Here is a 24,220-nt window from a genome sequence, read left to right as displayed (position 1 = left end):
GTATCAGCAGTGTTATTGAGCTGGCTGACTACTACTCCCACAGAGACTTCGGCATGGCCCTGAACGCAGGAAGAAAGGCACGATGCAATGGTATAAAGTGAATATATCAAAAAATAAATAACGAATGACAGTTATAACGAATTAAAAATAATGAACAAATTCTGAATTTTTTAAAGAAAATATTAGTTGTGGTGGGGTAAAAGGTTAAATATTGTCCCGAGGGGGTTGGGGTGGGTTTTTAGCAAGAAGAAACAGAAGCTTGACGGGTGACCCCACTCCCTCCAAAAAATCAATTCTTAATTTTTTTTGTTATTTTTAATTTGTTAACATTTCATTCGTTATTTATTGATTCGTTTTTATAACATAGAACCGACGCAATAATGTCCGCAGAAGTTATCCCCATGTATAACCTTTATGGGTTTAATGTTTTGGGGTAAGAGGGTGAGTTATTTTGTGCTTCACTATTATTAGTTGGTTTCCTTACTGTTAACATTGCATACCTTTTCCCTACACACTTTTTGGGGCTTTACAAATGTACTAATTAAGTTTTGTAAAGTTTACACCATGCGACTTTCACAATCATTTCTCAGGATAATGTTTTTATGTTCCCTTTTTCCCTTCTGCCCAACCCCCTTTTACGGGGTCGAGACCAAGATGACCCATTTGCAACTTCCCATTACCAATTTCCTCATCCACTACATAAGGTGAGGTGGTTGTACCAGTGTTATTATTTAGGGGAAAGGTTTAAAAAGGACCTCAATGAAAATTATTGCACAGATGACTTTCCCTTAAAAGCTTCTAAACCTAAAGGTTTCACTTTTGCAATTGTGTTTTTAGCTAAAGAAAATCCCCCTTCACCGCTAATATATTTATATAGCTTGGGACAAAGCATCAGCAAGGATCATATCCTTCAGGTGTCAACAGTCTTTCACTGTTGCATTCCCAGATATTATCAACCCAACGGATTTTTAATCATGCCAGGCAAAAGTGTTGAGCCAGGAAAGAGATGCCAGCCAAGGAGTGTTTTAAGAAAACGTTCCAGGTGAACATCGTTGTTGTTGCTTCCTTCATCTACAGACTAGGATTTGAGTGACCTAAGGGCCCTGCCGCTTAATTGTTTGCAGTAAGAATTTGGAACCCAAATAAGCGCTTGAAGTTGACACTGACAGTTCTGTTATTAGCCGCACCATGCAACCTTTGACTGACAGCCATCCACAATCTCCATTGTTACTGTGAATGTTATGGGAACTTTGGCGGTAGCATACTGTTAGGAAAGATTTCATATTTGAATGTAATTTTCCCTCCATGTGTCAACCCCCAAACTTTTCGCTGCTGTTTTACACCCTGATCTAACCTTTGCCAGAGAAGCGCAGCCCTCCGCCGCACTCCTCTGGTCTTTCGCTCAATTCTTATGGGGGAACTGACATGCCCTTAAGACAGTCAGTACTGGGAAACTTGATTCCCTTAGTCCTTTCCTCATGTTGCAGCTTGTGTGCAACATGTAACAAGAGTGCAATGTTACTTACTTTACCGCACCCTTGGGTCTCTAGTCATTCCAAAGGTCCTAGAAACTCTCGCTGAACGTATTGTGAACTGTGCAGGTGTGTCACAGACAGGACTGGTGGCAGCTACCGTTTATCTTATGTTTTGAACCCTTTTTTTGCCAAGTTATCCATGCTTACCGCGTTTGGCACAAATAGGTGGCCTGTCTCCAAAATGTCCATGCCACGCGGTTCTTTGTCCTGTCCTTTGGCCATCTTGCCCCTTCACCTTCCCCAGGTCGAGCCGACCCGAGTCAGTCCTTATTTGGTCATGCACTTTCCCGCGAAACCCAAAGCTTTTGTGGGCTTCTGCATGCCTTGTGTGTGTGCCCCCAGGATGTGGGCTGGGATGTCTGTTCCCAATACACATCCTGGGTGCCAGAGAGTCTGGAGTGTCCTAAATGCCTGCGACCACTGTGATCCGTGATTGGTCCACATATGGAGTGAGTGTTTGTGAGCAGATCTCCCATTGGGTCCTCTCCATTTTGGCGCGAAGGGGGCTTTGGATAAGAGGAGGTCGAAAACACCACTACCATGTCGATCTCCTGAGTTCACACCGAGCAAGGGATAAGGAGCCAAGTATCCTGCAACAAGAAGCCAAGTTGAGGAACCGCTGGTGACCCGCTGGAAGGTTTGGCACCCTGAGCCCGCTGTCGTCCTGCAAGACCCCTCTGCATCTGATCGTCCTAGAAGGTCTGTGAAGGCGCTTCGACCCATTGGAATAGTGGGACCAACTATTCTCGGCACCTTCATCAAACCCTGCAAGTAAGCCTCTTCGGAAGTGTCCCTGGGCCAACCAGTGGGCTGACCAGCTTACACGGGACGTTTGCTCTGTCACCACTGCCGTTTCGGGGAAGCCCTCGAAACTTGGCCTACTGCTAACTCTGTGTCCACGGCACCCTCACACCGAATTTCATACACTTGGCATTCCCGGGTCCGAAGTGAGACGAGTGCGCCCAGAACAGAGTAAACGCGGTTGCCGTGTTGCCCTACTGTGGTAACGACCTATGCACGTTTGCTGCATTTGTGACCCCCTGACCCTGAATCCTGCTACCGCGGAATCTACCCGGTGTCGAGACATCCTGATTGTTGCATCCGAACCTGCCAGCAACGTGAACTGAACTGGCGAAGTCTGGGTCTGCCTGCCTCGGGGACCGGTGAGTAGTCCATACCCCAACCGGTGGCCCCTAGCGCAGGAACCCATTTGATTTCTACCGCTGTCGCGAAATAGCGGCTCCATCCCACACTCTCACCCTGCCTCTGCCTGCAAGTGGCGGTCTTGCTTGAGTAGTGGGAACTTGTTCTTCATCGCTTCATCCACCTTCCTGAACTGTCAGAGACCCTTGAAGAGACCCTATTTTGTCCATTGGCACAAGCGCGTGCATGTACTATTGAGCATAAGGCACCTCTCTTTGTAGGGCTTGGACTGCCTCCTAGTTAGGTGTATTTCTGATATCGAACTGGGTCTAATGATTACTTGCACTGCCTGTTTTCCTCCCCATCTAGGTGGTCTGCATATTTCGTGCTCCTAACTCTTTAGACCCCTCGGTCTTGTATATATATTGTATTGATTGTGATGCGTTGGTTTACTTTAGTATTATTGTGATTCTTTGCTATGGTCGATGTTACAAAGGCCTTGTAATAAATTTGTCTATATTTTCTATAACACCTGTCTGGAGTAATTTGTAAGTGTTCTTGCTTTGTGTGCTCATTGAGGTCTTTCAGTCACCCTCACCCCTCTTGAGACTTAGTCTTGACCGCTGCCATTGCTGCCCTGATGGGTCTGGCTTGCCCAGAGGTTACCCTGTTCCAAGAAACTAGGCTGGCCTTCTGAACCTCTGCCCCTCCAGGTCAGAGTTCAGAAATCCATTTTAACACATACCACAATGCCAAACCTGCTCACCACTGGTTAACCACAAGCCCACACACTGAATGCAGCTCACAAGCCAAGGCGCCGGCCCACAATTGGCAGTGTGGGACTACTTCACTGGCACAAGGCAAGGAGCAACGTTGTAGTTTAGGGCTTTTGCAAAAAGCAGAGGGGAAGGGGAAGGTAAGTGGGAAGAGGAGGAAGAGAAGAAAGGAGGCGTGGGAGGAAAACTGCGAGGAAAGAATAAATGGAGGGTGGATGGGAGAAAAGGTGAAGGGTGGCAGAAAATGAGTGAGAGACAGTGATTGGTAAATAGGAAGGCAGGGAGAAAAAGAAGAAGAGAAGAATTGAGGGTGTTAGGGTGGTTAAGAGGAACGGAAGGAGGACAAGAGGGACGAAAAGGTGAGAGAGGTAGTGTGTGAGAAGGGAGGTAGGCAGCGAGGGGGAACATATGAGAGGGGCAGAGCAAAAGAGGAATGGAGGGAAGAAAAGAGGACAAGGGGAAAGGAAAATATGGAGGGAAAAGGAAGGAAGAGAGGTCAGGAGGAAACAAGGCAGGTGGGATTAGAGGGAGGGAGCGAGGGAGGGGGAGGAAAGAAAAAGAGTAAGGAAGGCTGAGAGAGGCAAAATAAGGACAGGTACAAAAACAAAGGGATGGGCAAGTGCAGAGGAGGGGGACAAACGGGGTGAAAAGGTTTTAAATAAACAAACTGCACTCTTTACCAAAAGGACGCTGAAGAAATGCTTTGCACATTATCTGGGAAAAAATCAGGAGAATTCTAGTCACTGGTTCGAGCTACCAGACCAGAAGTCAGAGGTAGCCTGCATAATGGTGTGGGGGAGGAATCGTGGGTAGCCCACTTTAAGAATCTGTACAGATCAGAAGCAAATACCTTCAACATCATCTATTTAAAAGAAGTACAATGGATGATAACATCTGCCATAGAGGAAATTGAGCTAAAAATAAAGAAACTGAATAATTCTCGGGCCGCCGGCCCTGATGGAATTATAAACCTCGAACTAAAGCAACACCCCGAGTCTAGGGCTCCGTTTTATTAGCACAATTTTCAAAGAAGCAGTAAAAGCTAGAGACATTCCAACATCATGGAGAAAGGCCCATATAGTGCCTATTTTTAAAACAGGTGACAAAACAGACCCTCGACAGTTCCGGCCGATCGCATTGCTAGACACAGTAGGAAAAATCTTCGGATCCATGGCCCTGGAAAACTTGCAAGGTTGGATAAATCAAACAGGAAATTTCGACCCACTACAAACAGGTTTTGTTAGAGGCCTAGGTACAACGGTTAATATCCTGCTATTAAGTGCACCAAAAGCTAAAGTCAAAGAAGGTAAACCACAGCTGTACTTAATATTCATCGACCTGGTTGAAGCCTTCGATCGGGTTGATCGGGGAATCCTGTGGGAAAAGATGGAAAACCTAAAATGGCCAAGATCAATTATGGGTCCAATATGAGCATTGTACTCCGAAACATCAGTAAAGGTAGGACTCAACAGAGCAGGAGATCTATCTAGAGAAATTCCAACTGCCCGGGAGGTTAAACAGGGTTGCCCCCTGGCTCCCGCTCTCTATATTCTGTATACATCGGACTTTATGAACACCCAGAACTCAATTAGATCCTTTTGCCCATCCTTGGGAAAAGAGAACATTTTGAGACTGATTTACGCCGATGACATCATTTTAATAGATCAGACGCAAGTGGGTCTACAGAGACAACTGAACAATCTCCTTGTTTATTTGGAAAAAAATAAACTAGAACTGAACAAATCAAAAACTAAAGTAATGTCTTTTGAAAAATGGAGGAAATGCAAAATAAATCATCAAGCTGACCGTAGACGGAATACAACTTGAGAAAGTAACAAACTTTAAATACTTGGGAATTATATTAAACAACAGCAGGGTAGAAGTCCCGATGCAGGAACACCTGTTTGTGAAACTCAAATCCCTGATCACCCAATCGAAAATGATAAACCGAAGGTTTGGCCGATTTTCAGTACTTCCTTTTGTAAATTTCTACAGAGCCAAAGTTGTGCCGACCTTAACTTATGGCGTAGAAGCAATGCCAGGATTGCCTTCAAACTTATGGCCAAAACTCAAAGGGCGTTTTTGGTGGGAAGTTTTAAATCTGCCCAACTCTATCCCCACGGTGACGATAAGAAGAGAATTAAGCTTAAGTTCAATGAAAGCCATGGTGGAATGAAATACACTGATGCTATTTAGAAAAGTTATTGATCCATCAGTAAAACCCATGTTGAAAATCATCAGAAAAGAAATGGTGACCGAAAACAACGGGATGCTACTCCACTGGAGGTCTAGGAATCGTCTGCTCCTAGAGAAAATCGCCAGCACAGAAGAAGATTTGTTAACCAATCCCACGAAGATCAATGTAAAACTTCTGAAAATGGATTGGATGGAGACCAGTGAGTTGGCAAATCAATGTAAACTGCTCACAGACCTCCCATGGAATCAGAAAAATCTGAATGAAGTGCTTCCGTATTTAGTAAAATGCCCAAACCAACGAACACAACAAGCCTTCCTCCGGATTAGACTGAACTTAATTAATACAAATGAAACCTCAGCAATCAGAGGAAATGTAACATCAAACAAATGCAGATTTTGTCAGCCATCTACCCATGTGGAGTCAAGAAGACACCTTCTACTTGAATGTTGGGGCTTGGAGAAGATCAGATACACCTGACTAGGCCACTTCTTCAGAGACCTCCACGTTTATAGTGAGGATGCCTGGTGGGCGCATCTAATGAGTGGGGAAAAAAACAGTTGGGTGATCGCCGTGGTGGGATTTTTTGACCAACTGGGTTTGGAAATGAAATGAGGGACAGTGGTGGAGTGTCATGGAAAATCAACAGGAACATCTTGGACTTCTGATATCGAGCCCAGGGAATAGCGGATGGAATTTTTCGTTTTCTCCCACAAAATACATCCCCTCCACCATGCCTTTCTTCCACCTTCCTTCCCCCCTCTCTACTCTCTTCTAACTTCATCATCCTCACTGTCTTTAGGTTTCTTCCCGACTTGGGTCTCTCCTTGTTTCTCCTTCCTCTGTACATAATCCCTCGTAGAAGAGCGTCATTTTCATGTTTTGTACAATTAAAGCAAATTTTTTAAAAAAAGTTTTAAAATAAACTTGACGAAGATCTCTCCACTGTTGTCGCTACTCCGGGGAATGCTGCTGCCCCTGCAACAAAAATACTGGTGGCTCCTCCCTTTTCCACTGGCAACTGGAACTGGTAGGGAGTGGGGAAATAGGCGAGGCCCCTTTATATAACGCCACCCAGAATCTTATTATTATTATTATTTTTTGCATGAAGTCACATCACACCCTGCAAACGATTGGCTGAAATATTTAAAATGTAGTAAACCTGGTAAAAAAACAAAAAAAAAACTGTTTCCCATCTTTCTGCTGCCGTGGGCAGATCTGGAGTGGAGTGAAATCTTGAAATGGCGTCGGATTTTGTGAAAGCTTGTACGATCATGCAGCAGCAAGACACCCACAGTGTCTGTCACCCCTACCCATATGGATATTGGGACTATATACTATTGATGAGTCCTAACTGATTAGCTTAGTCAATCTGCTCGTCATTAACTGCCTTACGGGCAATACTGGTCGACTCATACAGTGGTCAACCTGTTAGTCTGATCTATTAGTTTATGGTGGAGGGGGGGGGGGGGGAGTTTGAAGCTTAATTTGGGGTTGTGGGAGGCGTAGTGAGGAAGGGGGGTGGTTGGTGCCATTCTGGGGTCGGGGAGTAGCGGAGTTCAGGGGGAACGGGAAAGAAAGGGGAGTCGCAGGGGACATAGAAACGCGGAACAGGCGAAAGAGAGCGGAAGACGGGAAGAAGGAACAGAGAAATGAAGATGGAAGGAAGGCAATGGAATGGATGAGAACAGAAGGAAGGGTAGAGATGATATGCACAAAGGCAAGAAAAGAAAGCAAATATAGTAAGAAACGAAGAGAGAAAGAAATGAAAGAAGAAAGCTTTCCGCATTTACATTTGAAGACGAACAGTACACTCCAAAGAACACCAGGTGGCGATCGATCACGACATTACCATTATAGTTAATAGATGACAATGCGCCCGATAGAGAAGGATTTTGGTAACCCTCTACCACACTCAGGTGGGCAAAGACGTAATTGCATCAAACGGAAGCAGACATTACACTATTGTAGCAAACTCGGAGCAGGGCGAGCGCCAAACAATCGGCACCAATCCACTAAATTGAATTACATAAACACATATTATAAACCACACACTCTTGAGTATAACAGCAGACCCTCCAATAACAGTCGCAATAAATTAAACCTATTAACGCAGTAGAACGGGTCACACCGAGGGAGGCTGTTGTCTAATATTTATTCCTTGTTCTCACAGGAGTTTTTCTAGATGGATCATGATCCCTGCACTCGACGGTACTAACAAGCTACTGTTGAGAGCATACCTGCTTCTCATTTATTCCAAGGAACTAACACTATTCAGAGTCATAAGAATGACCATTTGAGAAATGGCGAACTCTGCCTAGGCTGCCAATGCAAACTTATGGCAATGCCGTATTTATACCATAACTGGGTGTAAACATATAAGTGAGGCATCCGAGGTTCTTGCGCGTTTTTCACCAATTCCGAGAATATATGTGTGAGCTTTGCTACAGTGGGAACAGTGAAACAGCCATTTTAGTTGATCATGCTTCCTGTATGACAGTTTAGACCCCTGTTCTTTGAATCTATTAGTACAAGCTTGGTCATCTGGCATCATGAGGAACCGAGATGGATAACAAAGTAAAAGGCCCTGTAGCCAAGTTCCTGGCCCGTGTGCACTGTTGTCAGGCTTAAAAACGTTGTTATGCGGCATTTCCTGAACTGTTACAATTAACAGCAATTGAGGTGCCAGTTAATAGAGCGTTTATGTTGAGTTCTGCACAGGAGAGGAAAGGAGGAGTGGGGGAACGGCAGAACAGGAACATACCTTCATTAAGGTAAGGGCCTGAGCCACTGCTCTTCCTGCTTGCCCCAACGACTCTGCCTCCACATCTGTGTCAGTAGAATCAAACCACGCACTCGTGGCGGTCACAGGCGCAAGTGCCCAAGCTGTATGTTGACTGCAGCGCGTGCTGCTAATACAGGCGCAACATTGCAGTTACAGTAAACACAACACACCTCCCCCTAAAATAACAAACTTAAAACGTAATCCTTCAGCTTGTTAGGGATAGACCTCTCCCTAGAACCTTTCAAGATTCCCACAGTCTTCTTCCCCAGTACACAGTTTTTGCTTGCAAGGGTCCATTTTGTTCTTGACTCCTTGAACACTTCCAGATACATACGCTCCATTGTCTAATGAACCTTCTGTCACAGTCATTGGTTCAACATTTCCACCTGGAAAAGCAGGTCCAGCATCAGCCCCGGGCTCATCAGCTCACATTACAACCGGTGACTCCTCCCTTCTAGAATCTCTATTGTCCATGTAATGACTTCCATCAAATACTTCCACACATTGACCTACCACTTCCATATTTCCTCTACCACACTCTTCACTCCGCACGTCTGCAATTCTCCTGCCACACTCTCTACTCTCCGCTTCATGACACTTGACAAGTTGCCCCATACTCCGTTTTGTTCCATCTCCTAACACCACCACAGTACCTAGTATCTTCTGTATTCTTCTAGGATTTGAGAGGTACGGCACACTCTTCCCCCTTATCCTGGGATTCCTCACTCTCACACTGTCTCCTACGTGAAACGGTTCCAAGTAGATGCGTCTCCTGCCTTCAAACCATCTCCTGATACTCCTCTGCTCTCCGAATAAGCTCCTACTTTTTTACTTTGACTGGGTCTGATGTGCCCAACCACACTGCAGCCAACTCACAGATGCGTTTCCTTCCTTTCAATGACACAAATGGTGATACCCTGGTTGAAGAATGAGGTGTGGTCCTGTATGCCCACACCATGTCCTTCACTGTCATCACAACATCCATCCGGGGCATGAAAGCTAGCTGTAAAGTCCCCCTCACACGCTATTAAATCTCTCCGAAAGCCCATTCTGCCTGGGACAATAGAGGGCCGTGGTCTCATGTTTTACCAGCACTACCCAGGTAGTTTGCACACACTTTGTACTCAAACTGTACTCCATTAGCACTACAGATGGGAACCCCTATCTACGGACCACTCCATCTAAAAACTCTGCCACAGCTGTGGCTGTAATCTCATCAGCCAACCTATATATGGCCTTTTGCTGTGATAATCCATCAACGTGAACATGAACCTTTTGCTTTGGTAGCACTGGGTAATGGCCCAATGATATCCTATGCCACTGTCTCCCAGGGCCGTGGCAGTATCTGGGCCGGTATCACAGTGGCTCATCCTTTACATGCGATGTAACGCTCACCGTGCAACGGAAGCAATTCACTACTATGCACTCAACATCAGAAACTGTGCCCGCCCACCCATACGCTTCTCTAACTCTCTTCTTAGTCATGTTGCAACCTAGATGACCTCTATGAGCCACCTCACGAATTACAGATCTCATCCCTTTGGGAGGCACTAACTTCTCACCCCTATACAACAGATTGCCCTCCACCCAGAATTCACTTTACACTTCATCCAATTGAGTACTCACACCTGAAGGCTGCTTCGGCCACCCTTCCTCCAATAACCCACAGACCCTGTTTCATTCTTCATCTGCTGTGCACTCCTCTTGCCATTTTGTTGGCTCTAAAACTGTACCTTGAGTTATATATGCCACCACTGCCTCCTGTTCTACAGGCAACCCATGCAGCTCCTCCAACGGCAACCTTGACAAACAATCTGCAACTACATTGGTTAATCCAGGAGTATATACTGTCGCATGGGCGTAATTTTAGGGGGGGGGGAACAGGGGTGTTTCTCCTCCCCAACTTTCATGGAACACCATTTTGTCCCCATTCATTTGGCTGGGGCACCTTTTCTTCTGATGTCATGTCCCCCCAACATTTTCAGCAAAGTTACTCCACTGTACTGTTGTGAAATAATTCCTGCAGGGCAAGGGACATCCTAGTCATCCTGGGAGAAACACACCTATTGTGCGACCAACGCATGCACCAAAGGGGTATGGCCAGTTTTCAACAAGAAATGTATGTCACAAAAAAATGTAAAATGGCTCACCTCTCAATAACAAGCTAATGCCTCACGCTCAACCGTAGTATAATTATTTCCTGCACCCAGTCCTTATCTGTGTAAGTACAGCTCCCAATCCTAACACCATTCCATCTGTGGTCAACATGCTTTTTCTGCAAGGATCAAACATTCCTAGCATCGGGCCATCAAAAATACCCTTCCTGGTATTCTTAAAAGCTTCATCATGAACTCAGACCATGTTTTCTCATTAAATCTCTCAACGGAGCACTCAAAGTAAAATATTTCTCTACAAACTTTGAATGATATTCGGCTAACCCCAAAAAAGCTCCCAAAGTGTCTTTGCCATGAGGCGCAGGGGCCTTTAGAATAGGCTCTACCAGATTGCTCTTTGGTCTGATGCCTACTCATTGATGACAGGACCTAAGTAGGATACTTCCTTCCCCCTGAATTTACATTTTTCTTTTGTAACTGTCCACGCCGCCCTCCTGAGAACAGACAGCGCCCTCCTTACACATGCATCATGCTGATCTGCATCTGAGGTGAACATCAAGATGTCATCTTGAAAACATCTCACATTTTCCATTTCTCCAAACAAAAACTCCACCATGCGCTGAAACACGGCAGTTGCAGAGACTGGGCCGAAAAGGCATTCTCTGAAATCTGTACGCTCCAAACGGGGTTACAAACCACCACGTGAGAGCTCTTGAGTCAGGGTGCAATTCTATCTGGTGATATGCACTAGATCTAGGGTTGTGATATACCTCACTCCATGCAATAGCATTACCATCTCTTGCACCCTCGGAAGTGGGTGCCGATTCACCCATATATTGTTGTGTAGGCAGTGCAAATCCACACGCATGCAAATCACACCGTCCTTTAGCTATCACTACAGGAGAAGCCCACTCAATGGGCTCAATCACCTTCGCTTGGCATAATTTATGCAACTCAGCCCTGAGTTTGCTGTTTAACATTAGAGGCACAGCCTCACTTTATGAACAACTGCTTTTGCATTTCTTTTCAAAATATGCTTGTGCTGAAACCTCTTCAAACAGCCACTTCTGTCTCTAAAGACGTCCTTCAATTCACCACTCAAGTCTCCATCCACACGCATCACTGGCTTCCTTGATTCGGTTCAAGCTCAATTTTCAAAGCTTTTTGAATTCTCCAACTCAACAGACGTATACAGAAGGTCACACCCTATATTTATGATTTACGAGGGGTATATGATAAATCAGGGTACCTATCATATTTAAACAAAACAACTCACAGACTTCCTCCTGCTCCTGCAAAACCACTGATTTTCAATTTTCAGTAAATAATAAAATAAGTATTTACTGTTTAAAATCTATGGAGTTTTGATCAACATGAGGTTTATGTTATGTTAACTTCAGGGTGATGAGTTAGTTCTGAAAATTGAAAATCAGTGGTTTTTCAGGAGCAGGAGGAAGTCTGTGAGTTGTTTTGTTTAAATCCAGCTCAACAGAGAAACCCCCTGTCTGCCACATACACCCCGCCCATAGCGATCCTGCCCTTAAATCCAATTTGCACAATCTTCGAGCCCAAAATCATTATTGGCACACCCCCGTATCCTCTTGGGTTTATATCTGAGGCTCGAAAGTCTGACCTCTTGAACCCTAAATTCTCAAAAGGATTTACACTAACTGCAGTGTACTTTGACCCCGAATCAGCCGTCACGCGCAATTCATGCCCGTCAATCTTAGCAGTGCACCGTGGTGCTGGCACATCGTGTTCATCTATGGTGGCAATCAAAATTTCACACCGCACATCATTGGCAGATCTGTCACTCATGCACATGTTTGCCACACAACCTCACCTCTTGTATTTACTGCATATAACATTTCTGAGAGGGCAACACCAGCTAGTGGAAATATGCCTACTTTGGCCACAAGCGTAGCCCTCAATTTTGTGCACTTTAGATGGGTTCCGAAACAGTTGCTTCTGGGATTTCCAGCATTTGCTATATTTGACAGAGTTCGCTCGTTCTCTGCCAGTCTTCGCATTCTTCATATCGACTGCATGGACTACACTCTTCTGTGTGCCAGACAGGGTTGCGGAAGCGGCTGCAGACTGTTCCGCAAGCTTTGCCATGCTGACAGCTTGCTCAAGGGTCAATTCTCGAATCATCAATAGTGTTTCCTGCAACCTCTTATCCGTGGTACAGCGCACACTCTGCTCTCTAACGAGACTGTCTGTGAGGTGGCCAAAAGCACAATACCTAGTAAACCCTCTTAATGCTGCACCCTGTGAGCTCACTTTCTCGCCGGATTCTTGCTGGAGAAAAAACCAATGACGCTGCATGACAACATTAACACTGGGCACAAACTGCTCCCAAAGGGATTGTTCTGTCGCCTGATAAACATTCTGTGCATCACCACCCCCTTCATCCTTCTCCCCTCCCCTCCCCTCCAGGACTGTTTAATAAAGCGACCTGTTTCCTTTCAGCATCCAATGCTTTCCCCCGCTATGGCAATCAAATATGTGTCAAATATCTTCTTCCACTGTTCCCACGATGTCCTGGGCTCTTCCGGGGTGGGTCAGAAGGGTGGGGGAGGGGGAGCTTGAATAGTGGCTTCCATGGTTTGCACTAGCTGGTATATGGGATGGCAGGCTCACTCAGCTTTTACAATTCACAGCTAATAGTTGTACCCTCAGCAATTAATAGCCATATCAATTCTTTGCATTCTCTACTCACATTAGTCTTTCTTTCGCCATGATGCAGACAATTCCACCAGAAGACAGAATGGGAGTTACAATCCTTTACAATAATTCTCCCTGCAACTCCAGCAAGGGCCACTGGAGGACAACGTGCCACCAGAAGATGAATCCGACATGGGCCTCATTACAAGGGTGGCGGTCCGGAAATAAGGGTGCCGGTAGCAGCGTACCGGCACCCTTTCCGGACCACCAGATGACAAGTATGCCTGCAGGGGTCCGAACTGGCAGGGACACCGGCCCCTGCAGGCATGGTTTTCACTGAAACACTGGCACCGTTAGCAATGGTAGCGGTGCTTCCATGTCTCCGTTCCTGTGTTGTCCTATGGGACTCCACGGGAATGGGTACTAACACTTTCCGCCGCCTGATATCCCGGGCTGCCGGGACTTTTAATGTTCCGATGGAAATGAGATATCAAGCGGCGGAACAGTGTTACAAATTCGGCGCCAGCCCGCTGGTAGCACCGGCGGGTTAACGCCGAACTCGTAATGAAGCCCATGGAGAAGAAGAGAAAAAAGATTTTGATCCTGCTCGTCGCCAGTTTGTTGTGTTTTGCACAGGAGAAGATCGCACCTTTATTAAGGTAAAAGTATAGCCACAGTGAGCTGCCCCTGAGCCACCGCTCGTACTGCTTGCCCCAACGACTCTGCCGCCGCAACTGTGTCAGCCACGAGTGCTGATTCAAACCACACACTTGTGGCTGTCACAGGCGCGAGTACCCAAGATGTATGTTGACTGCAGCGCGTGCTGCCAATACAGGCGCCCCGCTGCAGTTACAGTAAACACAACAGTTTACTTTAGTAAGGTTCTGGTTAACAAAGATTTTACGTTTTTTAAATATCTATGTTCAAATGAACTTCACGACCAACCATTTTAAAAGTTATATTTAACACTAAAATTGAGAGGCGCAGTATTGAGGGATCCTGAGTGGTGCCTACCACTGTTCCTCCGAACAGTGTGAGTCAGGAATGGCAGAATATCCGACTTCCGCAGTAAATGAACAGCAGTCAGCATGTGAACTTCATTGCTGTTCACATTCAGGAACAGCTATGGGCAGAAGCTGAGATTACCACCACTCCGCCTGAGACGCCAAGGGCAGACACCGTACTGTCTCGAACCAAGGCAAATACCTGCCGCTAATGTACACCCGCGGGTTCCCCATGGCAAGCCCCCAGTGCACGAAATACAGCAGCACTTCCCTACTCCATCTCTAGGTTGTGTGCCGCCACAGCCATGAGGCCAGCAGGTGGCGCAATGCTTGTTAGAAACAAACATTCTCAAAGTTAGGACCATCTTCTTCCCCAACAAACAAGGGAGCACAAGAGATGCATAATCACAATAATAGCCACAACACTTTTCAAATATCACTTCAAAGCAGAGATCCGATTCTCAAATGTACTCGAATCCTGGCTGAAGCCTGAAGGTAACTTCCGGTAAAGAGTAATTTCATTAGGGCGGGATTCATGACCTATTGTTCAGGGGCTGGAAGGGTTATACGTAGGCTCGCCATAATAAACATATCCACATTGATCAGTACCATGGCAGTGGGTATTCATCTTTGTTGTGGACCAGGACACTCCAAAGGCTGGAGCTCTGAATGGAAAAGGCTGTCCATATAATCTTGAACATCTCAAGCGTGGCGTTACCATGTTTTTTGTTCCTGTTGATGGCAAGTTGCTGGTTGTGTTGTGCCAGGGCAGCTCTGTGATCCGAAAATAAAGTTATATGTGATGCATTGGCTTGTGGAGTAACGTGGGTGTGTGTGATGGCTTGCATCCCTTCAGGTTCATGCAGGCCATATCAGCTTCCTCAGAATCTGTACCACGTGCAGTGTAAGATATCTTCCTCCATCAATGCTATGGGCCTCCGCACTCTGCATAACCGTTCGTTTAAGTGCTATTGAAGGCTTATTTTTCCTGACTGTTTTTCACAGATCCCTTCTGAAGACCCTGGACGTTTTCTGATACCAGCTGAGGAGCCACCTTTTCTACAGATTAAACCCTCACTTCCTTCCAAGGCTGTACAATTGAGAGGTAGGTGAACTTATTAAGAAATCATCTCTTGGTGGACCATTTGCTTTCTTCACTTTTCCTCTTGTGGCACAGCCTCGTGTATTGAGCTGAAGCAACTTGTTTCTGTTTTTTGTTCAAATGCAGAGTGGGCCAGTGAGGCCAACCCCTCATCACCATCATCACACAGCAAGCAGTCACGCAAGTCCCAGAGAGGAACTTCAGCCGTGGAGCAGCAAATGGCTGCCCATGCAGAGGCAGGCTGTGTCGGGGAGATTGGCAGCCTTGGAGGACAGAAACCTTTCCCTATCGCTGCAGCTGGGGAGGAGCAACAACGCCACTCACTACTCGAAGAAGAAGAGAGATCTCGAGAAATGACCGTTGCCAGCCACATCAGAAGAGTGGATACTGCTGTCTTAGTCAGGAACCAAAAAATAGAGAAGCTTCAGCATAGCCAAAGGCGATTTTCCCCCAGTGACGACTTGATGGAGAAGAATATCCGTTGCGTACAGCAGAGAAAAGACAATGATGAGAAACAGCACCAATCCCCTGCTGCGTCTCTTGTCTCTGAAGATTCTCCTTTGGAAAAGAGACAAGGGCCTGGTGAGCAAAACCTCAAAGAAGACTCCTGGAAACACAATGAGCATGACATGGCACCTGTAGAACATCAAGAAATGTCTACGGAGGAGTCTGTCACTCCTGAGCTGCTGCTTCCACTTATGGAGGGCAGAAGGGGATTGGTCTTCACTGAAGTGCCATTTCCACAAGAGGTTGGCTCTTTAAATTTCCTGTGGTCAAACAATGGCACTACCAAGTCCATGGAAGGTGTTTTAGTTTCTTCTGAATTGCTCACTGCACATACATTAGCAAATGCTGAACAGCTTATTCCTTTAGAAGAAGGAACTTCTGATCATCTGAAAGCTGGTACAACAGGTCCTGATGAGGAACTATCTGAAGATAGACAGGATATGCCAGAAAGGGTTCGTGCAGGTAGTGCCGCAGGTACCTCTGAGTTTCTGCTTCCACAGATTGTTGTGGCATCTGATCATTTGTTTGAAGGTGCAGTGACTTCACCAAAGATGGTGGGTTCAGGTAAGGCAAATACCCTTGTGGTACAGGGTGGGGATTGGTTATATGCCACTGATACACTGAGTCCAAGTGATGTAGGTGTGATTGAAGTGCATGCTCTTTGTGAGTCCAATGACCCGAAAGAGCTGCCTCTGAGCTTTGGGTATACTCCTGGGGGTTTACACAAGGCAGGGGTCACAGAGGTGATGGAACTAGGTAGGGGAGGTATATCTGATGGGCTGGATATGAGCCACACAGGGTTCTACGAGATACAGGATTCTGTTCTGGTAGGGTCTTATGACGATGTTGGTCCATGTGAGACCAGAAACCAAGAGGTGCTTGACTTAGAGAGGACCACTCTGCTTGAGGCTCATGGTTTTGATGAGACTGCTACCAATAAAAAGCTGTGTTCTGGTAGAGTGGGGCCTCACAAGGTGTTAGGCTCTTGTGAAGAGAGAACCCCCGATGATGTGGAATACTGTTTGCTTCTGAGTGAACATGGAGGAAGTGGAAATCTGACCAATGATAGTTTGGAAGGAGACTATAGTGGTTATGTAGCAGGAAGAACTAATGAGCGGTTACGGGAGCTAACAGGAAAGATCATGGCAAGAACAGCAGGGTCTAAAACGAAGAATGGATCTGTTTTTGGAATCCTGGATCTGGATTCTAGTCTGGAGGAGATGGAGAATGATGAGGACTTTTCTCCACCAAACCCTTTCCAATCTCAGGAAATGAGTCAAGGCTTGCATGACATCTGCCAGAGCGCGTCGCACAGCATTGGTGAAGGACAAGGGGGGCTTTCAGGGACGGTCCAATCCACCGGAGGAAAATACTTTATGGCAGCCACATTGCAGAACATTGAGCAGACTCCCCTGCTAGCGGGCAAGCCATTTCATGTAATGACACTTCAAGAGGGCTCTCGGGCAGCCCAGAGCATAGATACTGAAATAGCACTGGTGGGAGGAAGTAGGGTGCCCTTGGAGAAAAGATCGGGTAGAATGAGCGGAATGATCAAAACTAATATTCTTTCTCACTACCCAGAGCTCACAGGTAGAGCTAAATCTGAGGGCCAAGGAGGCTGTAGTGCATCAGAGCTGAGCGCAATCATTGATAATCAAAGAATCAGGAGAGCAACAGATGTCATTATGAATTGTGAGGAGCAGGCAGGCAGCTCAGCAAAAGTATCGAATGTGAACAATAAGGGGCACGGATGCCACCGCGCACCTGTGTTGAGTGTAAGCAGTGAGAAGTGGGGAGGAATTAGAGCATTACTGCCAAGTGTGAGCAGCGAGGAGCACGGTGTAAGCACTGCATCCGTCCCAAGTGTGAACAACGGGGAGCAGATAGGAAGGACTGTATCCGAGGAGAGTGTGAATTCTTTGTCAGAATGGATCACGTGTAACTTGTGCCATGGAGTGGGAAGACTAAGGAGAGCTTCACTGGACCCATTTCACCATCAAATAGCAGAATCCAGCCCACATGTAAATATCACAACAGGACAACCCCAGCAGCCACATCCAATCAGAAGAACTAGAAAAGACCTAGAGGTAGGAGCAGAAGGGTCTCATTCTGAACAGCATAGGCCTTCCATGCATACTGACCTGATCAGTACAACAGCCTGTAACCAATTCTCGCACATCACTGTGTGCGCCCCTGCAAGCATCCTCCTGCATTGCCCCCAGTTCCAGCCTGTTGTGCAGCTTGCACAATATTACAGACAGGATTTGATAATTTTGCCTTCTGTGGCATGCCTGGCAGACTCAATTACTCCTGCTGGACCTTTTGGATGCCAAAACACAGCAGTGTCGGTGGAAGGTACAATACTTTGTGATCATGCTCCAAACATGGCCACTCCAGGTCTGACCAGCAGGGTGGTCTCAGAAGACTTTTGCCTACACTTTGAGGTTGATAGCATGGACGTGTCAAACAGTGACCCTGAATCACACCCCTTCAACAGCCAGTTGGTCTTCGACAACAAGCTATCTCAGGGACAAACGCTATCTCAGTGCCACCTGTCTTCTGCAAGCAAGAGGGTTCGCAGAGATCCGAAATCCACTGCTTCATTGCTGCTTGGGCCATTCACCGGGCACCCTGACACCATGCATGATAGCCTACTTGGCTCAACAAGACGAGGCACAGTAACAGAAGATTTGTCGCGTCTGACAGTGTGTGCACCTGCCAATCTCTTCCTGCATTGCCCTCGGTTCCAGCCATTTGTGCCAATTGCACGTCTCTCCAACCAGGATTTGACCAAGCTGCATTGGGTGTCAGCTTTGGGGGACTCGAGCTCCAGAACCTGCTTTCACACGGCCACAGAGGATAGCTGTCAGAATACAGAAACACTACAGGAGACCACAGTCCGAAGCAGCAAAGCCACAAACATTAGCACCCTTGGGGAGAGTTACAGCACAAGTTCAGAAGACATCTCTCTCTCACTAGAGTCTGGGTCCACTGATAGAAACAGTAGCGATTTGGACTATTGCCCTTTTTCTGGGAGGGCAATTAATTTCTACAGGGACATTGCTCAGATCTCAAAATCAGATCGGCCTAGGAGATTTCACAAATAGTAAAATATGGAAACCACCCTTTAAAACTGTCTTCCTCCATCGCAGCATCCTCTCCGGCCATAGAAACAGAAATCCCCCGGCTACAGCTATGCTTCACGGCCTTGTTCTAACTGTCATGGAAACTCACTAAGTGGAAGCTTACTTCTCAGCTCATATGTGACCTGCACAGGGGCTGTGTATGCATCGGATCCTCTCTTTAAGGTGATCAGGGGGCACCCATGGAAACATTGGCATTCTGTCTCCAATGTGATCCCCCAACCACATGAAACATCCTTATTATTGCACATGGACACATTCTTAGAAGGAACATTTAGACCATCTACATACAACTAAAGTCGTCTGCTCAGCTTTGCTGCCATTTCTTGCCTTACTCATGTCACACCAAATTAAATGAGAACAAATATCCAATACAGTATGTGTGAATTGTAAACCATTTTGGCGTTAAAAGCATTTTGGCTGCTCTAGTACAGGGGTCTTCAACCTTTGGTTCTCCATGAGTTTTTGACTACAACTACTATCAACCCAGTCCAACATAGTCAAAGGTGAGTGGACATTGGATTCGTAGTACAGACCACCTGGAGAGACAAAGAGTGCAGTTCACTGCTTTATTGCATGCCATTAGTAGGTGATGCTCTCCCCTCCTCACCACCAACATCGTGGAGATGAAGCCTGGAGAAGAGTAGAAAAGCATCAACCCCTTTGTTACAATGCACTCTGCTACAAAGTGACAATCGTATTTTACCGTACCACAGCACACAAAGCTCATTGCCACTCAGAGCATGTCTGCTTCTGTTCCTGCTTCTGTTTCCACTTAAACGGTTACAGAAGCGACCCAATTACAGGAAGATAGATGTACAACGGGGGCATCTGGGAAGGTGTTTTGGGCAGATGGGAGTTCACTTAGTTGAACTCCGTTATATGATAAGGGTCATCGCCCAAGCCAACTTGGTTTGGCACTGCTTCCTCTTCGACAATCGACTATATTTTTTTGTTGAATGTTGAAGTAGAGGACATCTCCTGCTTTGAAATAAAGAAAACTCGGTTGAGTGATCTTGCAATGTTGACAGCGAGTTTCATAAGACTGGGAGATGTTACTCACAGTGTAAATGATGCCGGTACAAATGTAATTATGAATGCAATGGGAAACATACTGATTCAATTCAGTGAGAATGATGTTAGAGTTACTAGAGACCTAAGTATATGATGAAAGGATTTGACAGAGTATGGGAAGAATTAGAGTTGCTCCCCCATAGAGTTCACTAACACTCCGACTACCCTTAAAGGGAGATTAAAAACAGTAACAAAATAAGTCTGCCGAAGGGAACGGCAAGCGTATTGATGCTATTAAAAGTAAAGAAAGATTCAAATATAGATTGGGAATAAAGTAAAGATATGGTTTCTTAAACAGAGGTAAAGAAATTGGTTGAAGAATTATAACATTTTAAATTATATAAAAGAGAATCAAGAGTTCTGCGCAAGTATAGCCCAGAAAGATGCAAGGGCCTTTTGATGGAAACTAAATAACAGAGAAAAAATTCAACCGATAATGCAATTGTCGTATGTGGCAGAAGATGAGTGGGTGAATAACCTCTCATCCATTTTTAAGAAGGATGGAGTTGATGGTGCATAGATCATTCTAGCACAACAAGTGGTGTTAAATTGGAGTATACATTTGTTATTAACGACATTAAGTTGATTATTGAAAGGTCTAAGAACTCAGGCTCTTGTTGCCCAGACAGAACCTGTATCAGCCTTTTTTAAGAATAATGTTGAATTGTGGGTTGAGATTCTCTCTAATCTCTTTAAGCAAATAATTGAGTGTACAACAATACCTGATTCTGGGCATCATGCAATTATAGAACCAATTTTAGAAACAGATGCTGTGATTCTCCATTAAGTTACCATCCCATTACCCTTTTAGATTGCTCCTCATAAATCTTAGCAAACATGATTTTGAAAAACCTTAATATGTGGGTAGAGGGAGTAAAAAGATATGGCCCCTTCAGATACGATACAGGAAAGGGATTGGGACAGTGATGAGTGAGATGGCCCTTCACTCATGCATGGCCTTGGCAGGGAGAACAACAGGCCGCAATTTTTACATAGCGAGTCTCGATCTGTCCTCCACCTTCGACAACGTGGAGATATCTATTCTGTGGGCTAAGTTGCAGATGGGGGCATTGACCTGGGCTTGTTCCAATGTTGGAACTCTTTTACTTTAATAACAAAGAGAGGGTTAGAGTAAATGTGGAGGGTAATCTGTCTCATAATATAATGGTGAACAGAGGAGTCTGTCAGGGTTGTGTGATTGCACTGTCACTTTTTTACTCATACATTGCCGATTTGTGGGAACATAGTTTGAAGTGGGATGCTTATCCACCAAAATTTAACGGCAACAGAATAAGTTGCATGATTTATGGCGATGATTTACTTCTGTTAGATTTTACACCGGCTGGATTACAATGGACCTCATTATAAATCTGCCGGTCCAGTAACAACGGTACCGGTAAGCTTGCCAGTACCGTTGTTACCGTACCGGCAAACTATGAATTCTGCTCGCGGGTGCCTTCCCGGACGCCAGGTCGGACCTTGCGGGCATAGCGGCTCCCACGAGCAGAGCATGTCGGATGCACAGGCACCATTCAGAATGGTGCCGGTGCATCCGACCTCCCCATTCTCATTGAGCCCTCTGGGGCTCAATGGGAATGGGGAGCATTTCATTCCGGCGCCCACAAATGGGCAATGGGTCTGGCAGGGCCGTAATAACCCAGTAATTGCAAGTTTGGAAACTTGTAATGAGGCACAATGTTTGCACAACAGGGTTGCAGCCTACCTCAGTGAGAATAAATTAGTTATAAATCCTGCACAATCAGTTATAATGACAATAAGCAGTAGAAAGCGTGGAAGACATTTTCGATGAGCTATTGATGAAACACTTATAAAATAAGTAGACACAGTGGCCCTCATTACGACCCTGGCGGAAAGGGGTTTACGCCAGCGTAATGCATGGCGTACCTTTCCGCCTTACTACGAGTTCCCGTAGCGCCATGGTGCTTTTTTCGCCTGGTTTTTCCGGGCGGAAAAATCCATGGCGCTACGGGACCTGTTGTTAATTACGCCACCGTAATTTACGGTGGCGTAATTAACGCCTTCCCCACTCCCATTATACCCTATGGGGCAAAAATGGGAATGGGGAAGGGTAAATGGGGATTGGGGATTTACCGCCCCGCCAAGGTCGGAATGGGGCGGTAAGTCCGCCAACCCTCATGGCGGAGTTGGCAGCTTTGCGCCATGGACCATGGTGCAAATTGCACCATGGTCCTCCGCCAGGGTCGTAATGAGGGCCAGTATGTTATTTAGGTTTTACCTTTTCTAATAAAAATGTCCTAAACATACAGAAAGAAAAGATGTCAAATAAAGTTAGAGTATCTCATTGATGAAATCCATTCGAACAAGATTGTTTGCCTTTTTGTTAAATTCTCTCATTGAATTTTACTGTATGAAAGTTATATTCTCTTTCCAAATTCAACATATTTTGATATTTTGGAAGGTCTCATTTGGAGAGAAGTTCTTAATATACATTGATCAGTCCCTTGAAGTGTCATACGGTTAGAGATGAACTTGCAATCTTGGTGGACTTTGCACATGAACAAATGTATTTCTTTGTATAAGAAAATCATAAATATAGATGATTCCGAGGAGGCCACCAGGGGATGCACAGACTATGGCTGCCTGATCGCAGCGCTCCCGCCACCGTGAGGTGATCCCCTGGGACGCTTTGGAAAAAACCTGACGTCCGGGGGTCCCCGCAAGCCGGAGAACGGAACACTGCGTTGCGAGGAGCGGAGCCAGTGGAGCTTGCCCGGAGCAGCCATTGCAGCGAGCAGGGGCTCAGAGATGCCCAAGTGAAACAGGAACCGAAGGGCCCCTCCAAGGTGCAACAAGATCTGAGGGCGGTCACCTTCTCGGACCGCCTCAACACCAAGAGGCCCGGGAGGAGCGGAGCCTCCCAACAATCCGACGTGAGGGACAGACTGAGGCAGCAGTTCCCTACCGGCCCGGCTGCAGGTGGAGACCCCGAGCGGATCAACTGGGTCGGGAAGCAGAGCGCCCCCCACCACCCCTGGATATGGTAGGAGAGGGGGCATACGCACATAAAAGATTCCAGTAGGAAGGAGGGGGGACCTATACACAGTCTTGAGCGGGCCGCAAAAGGAGACCTCTTAGGCGTGTGCCCGGCCCGCACCCTCCCCCGCTCAGAGGAGAGTCAACCTGGGCGGGCGCGAGGGAGAGCAACGAGCCAGGAACAGCACAGGAACTCCCAGACCCCCAAAACTGGGAGCAGGCTGGAGATAGGAGGCGAGACACCCCCCTATTCAATCCAAGAGAGTGGGTTCGGCAAAGGTTGGAAGCCGAACCACTATAAACAGATCTGCACATGGGAGGCCACTGGCCCGGCGTCCATAAGTGGAGTCAGTTGATCAAGTGAATTGAGTAGTTTGTGATCTAGGGGACCAACAGATCACCCCGGCACAATGAACATTGAAGGTACCTAGGGGAGCAACATCCCCCCAACCCTAGGAACTGGAAGGGGCATCCAGCCCATAGTCTGCAACCCAGAGGCCAAAGCAGAGTGGAGAAGGGAAGGGATCATCCCGTTCCAGCTCTGGACAACCATACACGCTGGGGAGCCCTCCTGCTCAGAGGGGGGACTGGACCTGACCCCCTGGTAAACCCAGGACAGCGCAGCAATAACAGATTGACTCCCAATCTGGGTGGAGGCCCCTGAGATGACGTCCGGGGCGTGTGCTCGCCCGGGGAGGCCACTCCAGGACCACCATTAAGACCAAATTGAGGACAGGGTGATGGTGCCCAGGAATCTCCCCTGGGGCGTGTGCCCACCCTGAAGGAGCCCCCAACAGGGACCATCGTTACAGAAAAGTGACGGAGGGGAGGTAATCCAACACTGACCCCCCCCCCAGGAATCACAAAGCAGAACCTCCCTACGGAGCCCAGCTCTGTGTTTAAGAGGGGTATCCCAGATCAATCCGACCGAGACCTAAGCACTTATAAACTGTACGGGGAGGCCCCATGAGCTGGAAGAAAGCCCTTCAAGGGTATTGTCTTCAAGAGGCAGGAAGCGGTCAAGACAGCCTGGAACAGGAAGGGGAGATGGCCCAGTCTTGGACCGGGTCGCAGGACGCCTCCGCAATGGAAAGGGGCTTTGCCTCAGTGCTGCAAGAAATAAGAGACATGAGGTCTGACATAACCCAAAAAATTGGAAAA

At 46.6% G+C, this 24,220-nt stretch overlaps 1 protein-coding gene across 1 annotated transcript in view; it reads left to right on the top strand.

The window, feature by feature from the left end:
• The window catches only part of LOC138552580 (uncharacterized), a 128,200-nt gene extending 106,312 nt beyond the window's left edge, over window positions 1-21,888 (top strand). Inside the window, exons 3-4 of the mRNA XM_069642532.1 lie at window positions 15,224-15,323; window positions 15,447-21,888. Of these exons, the coding sequence (XP_069498633.1) occupies window positions 15,224-15,323; window positions 15,447-18,934 (3,588 nt within the window). The 3' untranslated portion in view covers window positions 18,935-21,888. The remainder of the gene's footprint in view (window positions 1-15,223; window positions 15,324-15,446) is intronic.
• The last annotated feature ends 2,332 nt before the right edge of the window (window positions 21,889-24,220 follow it).

This window comes from Ambystoma mexicanum, chromosome 1q, assembly GCF_040938575.1.
Source record: "Ambystoma mexicanum isolate Mex_15411 chromosome 1q, UKY_AmexF1_1, whole genome shotgun sequence".
NCBI classification, from domain to species: Eukaryota; Metazoa; Chordata; class Amphibia; order Caudata; family Ambystomatidae; genus Ambystoma; species Ambystoma mexicanum.
This window is presented reverse-complemented; position numbering and strand designations above follow the sequence as displayed.